The following is a 9511-nucleotide window of genomic DNA, read 5'->3' on the forward strand; positions in this document are numbered from 1 at the left end:
GACTCTCAAAATCCATTGTATTCAAAAAATTTGGATCAATACTTGAATCCATATCTTCTGTCGTCTCTTGCTCTCTTCTTGTTACGGTTTAGGTTTTTTTTTTTGCCTCACGATATGTCGTGAAAGAGATGGCTCCGTGAGTTTAGTAAACTCGCTAGGGTTTTTTTTGTTTAATATTTTTATGTAATTTTTAAAATTATACAATGATTTCCTTATTCATTGGTCAGGGACTCAAGCATTATAAGAAAATTTTAATCCTAAGTCTAAACGATCAACTTGATCGGATCAAGTAATATCATTCATAACTTCAACTTAATAAAGGCTAACAATTCAAGTCCTATCAGACTGAGCAATACATGTTCACTAGAATCACTACCTGTTAAACTAAGCAATAACAATTCAAGTTCTATTAAACTAACCTCATATCTAAGCTCTTAAAAATAAAACGTTTTTCTTACTTGTGGTTTCGTCTTAGTGATCTTAAGCATGCTCTCATCTCCTCTGCTTTTGAAGCTGGGCTTGGAGACGGCAGTATTGTTCAAAGAGTCCATGGGAGCAGCTGTAGAGAACAAAGATAAGACTAAATGCACTATTAATAGATTTGTTGAACATGGATGCTGGATAATTAGGTACCTGTTGAGGAAGTGTGTTCTGTACTAAAACAAACAGAGCTTTGGATGTAGTTCGGTGTAGTCTATTGCTTACCATGTGAATGAAGTGTCCAACCGTCATGTCTCCTGGAACCAAGAACCTGCACAGGTCAAAACATGATTCATTCAACTAGTGTATTGATATATATTCACATTTTGTTTATGTTCTTCCCTCAGAAAAAGAAACACAAATGGTCCCATGCAAACTTACAAAGGAACTCTTAACTATAGCTTATGACTACAAAGGACCTCGAATGGTTTCGTGAATCACACGTCACATGCAACAAGAAGAGACCAAGATATATTAGACTATAACATAAGTCAGACTCTTGATACCAACAAGTTCAAGTTCTAACAGACTAACGATTAGATCATGCATATCACAAGTTCAAGTTCTATCAGACTAAACAGTACATGTTCACCACCTATCAAACTAAGAAATAACAGTTCAAGTGCTATCAGACTGAACGATTATGCATATCATAAGTTATTTATCATTGGTACCTGAGAACCACTTCCATGATCAAAATGATATCTTGAATCTGCACAAGTTTCATCAGTGTCTTCAAGGTTCTGCTGTGAAGCTGGTACTCCACTGTACCAAACAAACCACCTTGGTGAAGAGTCGTGACTTAGAACTTCGCCACTTAGAGCCCACAACTTGATGGAGCTGTTTTGATAAACAAAAAATTCTGATTAATAACAAAAGGCTAAAATAAACAGATGTGAAGGATCCGTGACAACTATAATAATACAAAGGACGAATAGAAAAAAAAGTGCAGCTTCATCAATTTTACCTTCCTTGAAGAAAATACATAATCATATAGCCAAGAGACTCCAGATCATCCCTCCTGATTTGCTCTAAGTACGAGATGTTATATTAGGATATTAGTGTAATAATGTGAAATCTAAAATCGTGTAAACAGAGAGGCATGAGCTAAATACCTCTGCACATGGTCGTCCACGCTCTACTGTGTAGAGGAGAAGAAAAAGATGCTCTGTGGTCGTTGATCGAAGAAGAAGAAGCGAAGAGACGGAAAGAGATGAAGAAACAAAAAAGAAAAGAGAAGAGAAGAAGAAGGCGAGATGAAGAAACGAAAAAGAAAAGAGAAGAGAAGAAGAAGGCGAGTCTTTGATCGCATGCAAAAAAGATGAGTTGTGTACAAGAGCTTGTGATTGTCAGATCGAAAGGGAAGAAACACAGAGAGCAAGAATAGCCATGGTCATCACCCAATCACCGTTTAGCTCTGTTCTCGGTGAGAAAAGTGTAGCGGGCCTCAATGTTTTCCCGCATCCCGCTTCGGCCCGTCTCGCTTCGGCCCAATACCATTGCTCCTGTCCCGCGAGACCCGCAACTAAACGGGCCACAATATCTTTGCCCAATCCCGCCCCGCAATGGGCCTTTTCGGGTCAGGCCCGCGGGCAAGCACTTGAACTGCCATCTCTAATTGTATGTGACTACTGTTTAAATATAAGGAAAAGACTATAACTTATCAGTTTCACAATAATAATGAAAAAAAATGTCTGATCTTCAAAAGTTTGATGTTAAATTTTGAACTTTTCGTACATGGCTTGTGAAAAAAAAGATGTGTCAACCATGGTGGCTTTTTCCATAAACGAATATTTCCTTTTTTAAAAATACTAGTTTTGTTTTTATTTTAATATTATTAATTATGTTTTAAATTTTCTATAGATTAATAATTTTTTAAACGATTTTTAAAATCTTGATTTTTCGAAAATAATGTTCATTTATTATTTGGGATCTCTTAGTATTTAAATAGAAATTATTTGTAAATGAATAAATCATGTGATTAAGGGTAATATAGGAATTGTATCTTTGAAAGTCTTAACAAAGATTATATAGATTATTTAGAAATTTTGTATATTTTTAAGGTTATGATGGCAAATGTCTCTCTTTTGATCACCTGCAATGTCCCTTTATCTTAATATTATATGAGATCCTCAAAACGTGTCGGCCTCTCCAAAATGGTAACAATGTTCTCTAGATTTACAGAAACTACTGCTTCAAAAACCACATGACCTAGAAATCAAACCCTCCTCTGCCAGAAGCTGTACTTACTCAACTTCGCAATCAATTGATGCTCTCTAAGTTTACCCAACACAATTTGTGAATGTTCAGCTTGCTCTTCTTTACTCCAAGAACAAATCAAGATGTAGCTGATGAATACAATTGTGCACTTATCCAAGTGTTCACAAAAACGCAAATCATAAGCTTCACAAATGTCACCAGTGCATTCGTCAACCTAAACGGTATCACTATAGACTCATAACGCTTAAATCGCACCCGCAAGGATGTCTTCCGTATATCCTCCTCTTTGCCACACTATGGTGGTATAATGATGCCGAGTCAATCATGGAAACCCTGAAGCTCCATGCAACTGGTCCAACAACTCATTAATACGTGGAAGCGGTACTTATCCTTAATGGTTACTTGTTCAAACCTCTGTAGTCGATACAATATCTGAATCTCCCATATTTATTCGTCGCAACAACACTGGTGGTCCTTCTAAAGGCCTCAACTACATCCTCATACTCTGCAATATCTGGAAGATCCTGCAGCTCATGTTGTCCATCATCATTAACCATCGAAATGGTCGCCAAAAATCCATTTGCTCTTTTATCCAATAACTACTCAACATGTAGCATGTAGACAATAAAACTCTCCACTGCTCCAAGAATATGAACTCTTTATCTGAGGAAAATTGACACTACATGTGTCATGACAATCAATCCATCACAAGAATGACAATGTAAAAACTCAGCTCCATCTTTGACGAATCTCCGAATAACTCGACTCTTCCAAGCATAACTGGTACACCTCGATAAATATAAATAGCTCTCAATGTCCTATGTCAGCTGTCCGAACTGACACATCTCTGAAACGATCAACACTGCCATAAACTAGCAAACATACCAAGTGTAACTCCCACATCAACACAATGAAGCTGCCGCACCCTAATTCAAAAGAGATCTCCACGATTTTTACAAACCACACATACCTCCAAAAAAATCAATATACTCGCACACTAAAACAACACATGCCAACCAATATCTCAAACCTCAAATCACATAAACTCCTGTAACAAAAACTCGTTGAACGATGGCTTGAAAATGGGTGGTGGCAGAAACGTCACATATCCCCTCCTGGATAACCTCGAAGTAATGACTGAAGAAACTGATAACCCTTGAGAAATCTGACGAACTGTGACATCACCCATCTGCTGGATATCTAGTTGGAACCATGTTAGCTAAAGGTCGAATGACAATGATTTTACTCATCATCATAGAAAGAGACAATTGAGTTAGTAATTGATGAACATAATGGTACTAAATTATTTTTCCAAATACGTTTTTTTCGAAGTGTTGAAAACCGATGAAAACGGAATCCCCTAATCACCATCCTGCGTCATAACCGGGACGGAACCCCGCTTTGATACCAAAATTGTGACACACATCTCCTCCTATCTAAAGGACATCGTGTCATCCCCAATGCGTCATCATACAACAATGTGACACCCGTCTCTTCGTCGCTGAAGACTACTAACCACCAAAAATATCTCAAAATATAGAAGTCCATAGACCCAACTACACTCACCATACGCCCAAATAAAAATCCGAGAAAAAAGTCCAGTAGCACCAATCCTTCCAAGTATTATATACTCGTCTGTCTCACCTGAAATGGAGAAGAAAGAGGGGTGAGTAACATGGTAGTCACTTAGTGAGGTATGGGAAGCTAAACCCAAAGTCTATGGACCCAAACATAGCACTCCGAATAAATATAATTTAATTCTAACACATGTCAAACACGGTACAATTAAAATACCCAAACAACAAACAATAGTCCTAGCAAGTGCGCACTCGCTGCCCACTAACAGGCCAAATGTAACACCCTGATCCGGCCGACTAGGCGTCGAAGCCTTACGTCGCTCGGTCCACTTCCTGGCCGAACCTCTTAATTTTCGCCCTTTAATTATAATATCGCCTAAAGGCGAGGGCTAACTTAGATCTTAGCTAAAGACTTTCTTAGTCCTTTATGGCCTAGATCCTTTCAACAGATATGCAGCGGATTATTCTCTAATTAACCATTGGTCTAAAACCAATCTAACACTTGTCTGGTCGAATCACCTTAGCCTTGGTCAGTTTACACAACTACCGATTAGCTTAAAGGTCAATCCTAAACCCAAACCAAGTCATACGATCCAGAGGTTCCATTCCCCTAAACCATTCTATCTAGATCTATGCAGGTATTTGCTAGATCATACCTTTGCCACATCTACGGAGCTTATTAGCTCATCGGTCCTCCATTGACTCGAATTGCTCTTGCTTCATTAGCTCATCGGTCCTCCATTGACTCGAACTAACCATTCAACTCATTGAGTCTCTTACTGGTCTTTATCTTTGTTCCTGCATCAAACAGTTCCCCTAGGTACTTAGTCATTCAACCAATCATCACCACAGACATAAGTAACCCTTGAGAAGTCTTTGAAAGGATAAGGATATACATCTGGCCTTTCTTGGCTCATGCACAATCCGAAATCCTTTTGCCTTATAGGCAATAGTACCCAGTCCATCTTCGGGACTGACAAAGCTCATTTGATCCTAAGTCAATCAACCAACCATCCTCACATGACTAGGAACTGATGAGTCATCATCTGGCCTGACCGGCCCTGGGACTTAACCCAAACAAAAGATATGATGTGTTCATACCAACCGATGAATTCATTAATCAGGTTAGTACCAACACCTTGGACCGTTATCTAGAGGTCAGGTCGTCCATACTCAACCATGATCAGATCTTACACAGCTTTCCTTGAACAATCACACTTAGGCTCAGTACTTACGGTCTACGACACATAGTACTAACCATACACTTCGTCATGACTCTTAGCCAATCTCGAAGCTATCAACACCAAGGTTGATATCTAGAAGCATCACATCACTACTCTTACTCCATCAACGTGACTATCCATACTAGTGCTCGGCCATCGAACCATCGTCCTGAAACATGATCCGACCACTAGACTTGATAAGCCATCGTCTACTTAGCAGGTATTGACATAACCAGCCTTCCATTGCCCTCATGTGGGTCCACGCTCTACATAAGGCATATGGCGCCTATCCTACTCACCAACCGAAGTTGATTGTAAGATATCCTACTTAGCCTTTGCGGCTAGAACCATCCATCCACTAACCATGGATTATGGTTCATACATCAATCATGTTGTACGGATTGCACTAGCCGTTAAGGCCTTCGCCATTTCCTTACACTCATGTATTGACCAAACTGACAACCCATTGCCATCATGTGGTCCACGCCCAACATAATGCATGTGGTGTCCTTTTAACCATCTAATCACTCGTACCCTTTTCGGTCCCGTTCCGTTCGTACCCTTTCAGTCCCGACCCGTTCGTACCCTTTCGTTCACGACCTATTCACATCCAATAGATCATGATACGTTTGTACCTCTTGGATCACGACACGTTCGTACCTCTTGGATCACAACACGTTCGTACCTTTTGGATCACAACATGATCGCAGATCTTGGATCACGATACATTGCATCCTTGGGATCACGATGCACCCTTTGGTCATTGGTACCCTTTGGTCCTCGTACCCTTTGATACTTGCAACCCTTGGTATCTCGTACCATTTGGTTACTTGCATCCTTTGGTATCTCACAACCTTTGGTAACTCATGACCCATGGAAACATGCAACCTTTGGCGACTAGTACCATTTTGATCCAACGTATCAGCTATGGTTAGCAATGAACGTAACCAACAATGACACCAGGGTCTATGACGTGGTATCATGGTTAACTATCACGTTCCATATATATATCATATATACATAATAATATAAAGAGACAGAGATAGAACCACTCACAACTGCTATAGCCCTTACCGATCGGTCAGTCCGTCTCCCGGCTAACCGCCTTTGAACCTTTAGTCCTTTGCGCCTATTTCCATCCAGGAATAGGTCTTCTTCTTGGCCTCAGTGACTTCTAGAATCCACGGCCTCATATGGCTAAAGCCATACCTACCATGAACCGGATCTTGCCCATATGGCTTTGATCCCGGATCCTGCCCTTCCGGCTCGGATCCTCGGTTCTCATTGGGGGATCCCTTTGTTTAGGATGTGTGTCCTTTGTCTCAGACAAAATGAGACTGAATAAGACTGAATGAATTTATCCCTGGACGTCCTTCCTTTATATAAAAAACCAAAGGGCATGTGCGAAGGAACACATCCCTTCTAAGCATCCTTTCGGAACAGATCTTGGCCATCGATTACAATCAACGGTCCAGATTGCACCTGTTGGATCTTGGAGGTTTCAAGATACATCTAGGAACGTCCAAAAACATCTAGGCATGTAAAACCCAAGCCCAAACTTATATCCCAAGCCCATGGCTCGACCACAAGAGCCCACCGGCCCGTAGCCACCTTGGGTCGACCATATGGCCCGACCATAGTCCGGACCCGGCCCAACTGCCCGAGACCCGACCACTCAGTCCAGATGAGTTGAGCTAATCCCAGCTGACCAAGCTGAGTGAGATAGTAGCTCAGCTAGTTGAGCTGACATAACTTGGACCGAGCTAGACTGCACTTGATCAAGTTTTGTTTAGCTGATCGAGCTACCCGTCTACATCGTCCAGCTATTGTACAACTTTCCCAACTTGTTCTCTTCATCCTATTCAATCCGTCTAAGTCCTTTGCTCCATTTATTGACATAGACTGAGGTTTCCCATGATCCATTCTGATCATTTCACTCATCCCAACTTGTTCACGATCAATTCTCTCGATCTGAACCAAGGCAGTCTCGTTTCTATCGAAACGTCTAGGCCCTATGTCAAGATCCCGGGACGGAGATGCGACACCAAAAAACACCCGCCCGAGATAGTGCTCAGTCACACCGCCCGTATGCACTTTATCGAAGCCTCCTAGGCTACGGCCCAACATGCCGACTATAGGTGGCCGTAACCCTCATACAATCCGGCATACATAAACACCTCTATGTATCCGTCTTAAAAAAATTTAACTAAGAGTTACAATAAGCAAAGTAAACAGTATTAAATCATCTAAAACCCTAGTTCCGGTTTAAGAAAAGAACCTAAATAACTAAGCAAGCAATGACTCCAATCATGACGCGTACAAGAAGTCCGAGAATAACCCCCACCTTAACAATATGGAAAAGTGGTGTCTATGAGCTCCAACTGTTCAAATAGACTCCAAATCTGAAATCAGGGGGAAATTCTGAGTCAGAATGGATAAAAACGGTTCTGATCAAGGTGTACGGAAAAGTCAACCCACTGGTCAAAGGTCAACCGGGTCAACCCTTGACTAGAATCCATTTGACCTAACCGACCAGTTAAACCTAAGTGAAAACTAATAAATTTTAACTGACTGGTTTACCCTAACCAAAATCAATTTAAATAAGTTAAGCCATCTGGTTGACCGAGTCACCAAATTGACTCACTGAGTCGACTGAGTCACCGGCGGTGAGGAGGCGGTGATGGCTTACCGACGGCGGACAGCGCCGCGTAGACGACACCCGCAGATGACGAAATTTGCGAAGGGGCGTGTGGGCATGTCTGGGCTCCGATTGTAGGGTGGTCTGTGGCTCCGGCTTCGTCTCGACGAGATGAACACGATGGTGGCTTTGCATGCACAAATTTTTCAGGAGTTGAGAAGTTATGGTCGATTTACTAAACGGACGAAACTAAACTCAAATGTATTGTGGCTTCTGGCTGTTACCTACTGCGGCGAACGATGGAGACGAGGTTGACATGGTTCGGCGTGCGGTGGCTCCAACGACGAGCTCTGATGGCTCAGCTGGAAAGGTTCCCCACTCTTATTCTTGAACTTCCTGTCTTTCTCCTTTTTTTTATGGTTTTGGAAATAAAAACTGATGGGTGTTATAAATCATGGAGTGGATTGCCATTAACCAGGCCCGGTCCAAGACCGGCCCAATACCTAGAAGATGGAGGGACGGCCGAAGCCTAGAGAGAGGAGAGAGAGAGGAGCCGACTTCAGGGGAGAGAAAGACGACCACAAAGCTTAGAGAAAAGGAAAGGATTCTTATTAGATGTAATCTTTCCATTATTATGTTTTAGTAGTTTTCCTATTTCCTGTTGGATTAGGATATGTACACTTTCCTTTTATCTTCATCTTGTAATTCTTATATAAAGGAACCTCCTTGATCATTAATAAGAACACAGAAATATTCAGTCTCTAAACCCTCTATTTACAACACGTTATCAGCACGATAGACTCCAAAATCCTGAGACAAAACCTAACCTAAAATCCGTCACACATAAACCCTAAAACAGGCGCAACTTAAAATCGATCGATCTCTCCAATTCGGAGGATCCAGATGACGAGCCACATATCAAATTGAAGCTCTTGACGAGACAAATCCATCAACGCAAACCGTTCATCGATCTGATCCCAGACGCGCCCTCACTCGTAGAAACAATACACGGCGCCGCCTTGCTCTTTTGGAACCCTAACCCCGACGAACTCTAAATTGTTCTTGTTTGCGTTCCAGCTCATCAGCATCCGATCAACTCCAGCCCTAAGGTGTTCCTGATCCTAGACGACCTCAGAAGTTTGTATCACGGTTAGCTTGAGTTCCCAATCAACCAACTCGAGACCCGATAGGTAGAAGACAGCTCGTGTCCGCGTCGCAGCTTGCGTCCGAGGTTCATCCATTCATCTTGGAGGTCCGGTTTCTACAACCTATGTATTGCTTGACACGTTTAAACTAAAAATTCTAACTAAACTTGATAAAGATCTAGATTATATCATCTCATGGCCGTGTGGCCTTATTGCTTTCATAATCGA

At 41.5% G+C, this 9511-nt stretch overlaps 1 protein-coding gene across 2 annotated transcripts; it reads right to left on the reverse strand.

Annotated features, from left to right (window-relative positions):
* Positions 1-261: 261 nt before the first annotated feature.
* On the reverse strand, positions 262-1691 carry LOC106333452. 2 transcript variants are annotated; one of them, XM_013771893.1, is made up of 5 exons: positions 1596-1691; positions 1448-1501; positions 1155-1320; positions 706-751; positions 262-559 (listed from the first exon to the last, which is right to left on the reverse strand). In XM_013771893.1, the coding sequence occupies exons 2-5, from the start codon at positions 1471-1473 to the stop codon at positions 435-437; spliced, it is 363 nt and encodes a 120-aa protein (XP_013627347.1). In that variant the 5' UTR covers positions 1474-1501; positions 1596-1691; the 3' UTR covers positions 262-434. The 2 variants fall into 2 exon arrangements, with proteins under 2 accessions (XP_013627347.1, XP_013627346.1); XM_013771892.1 differs by having other exon boundaries at positions 1448-1511.
* Positions 1692-9511: the final 7820 nt, after the last annotated feature.

This window comes from Brassica oleracea, chromosome C3 (genome assembly GCF_000695525.1).
Source record: "Brassica oleracea var. oleracea cultivar TO1000 chromosome C3, BOL, whole genome shotgun sequence".
Taxonomy (NCBI): domain Eukaryota; kingdom Viridiplantae; phylum Streptophyta; class Magnoliopsida; order Brassicales; family Brassicaceae; genus Brassica; species Brassica oleracea.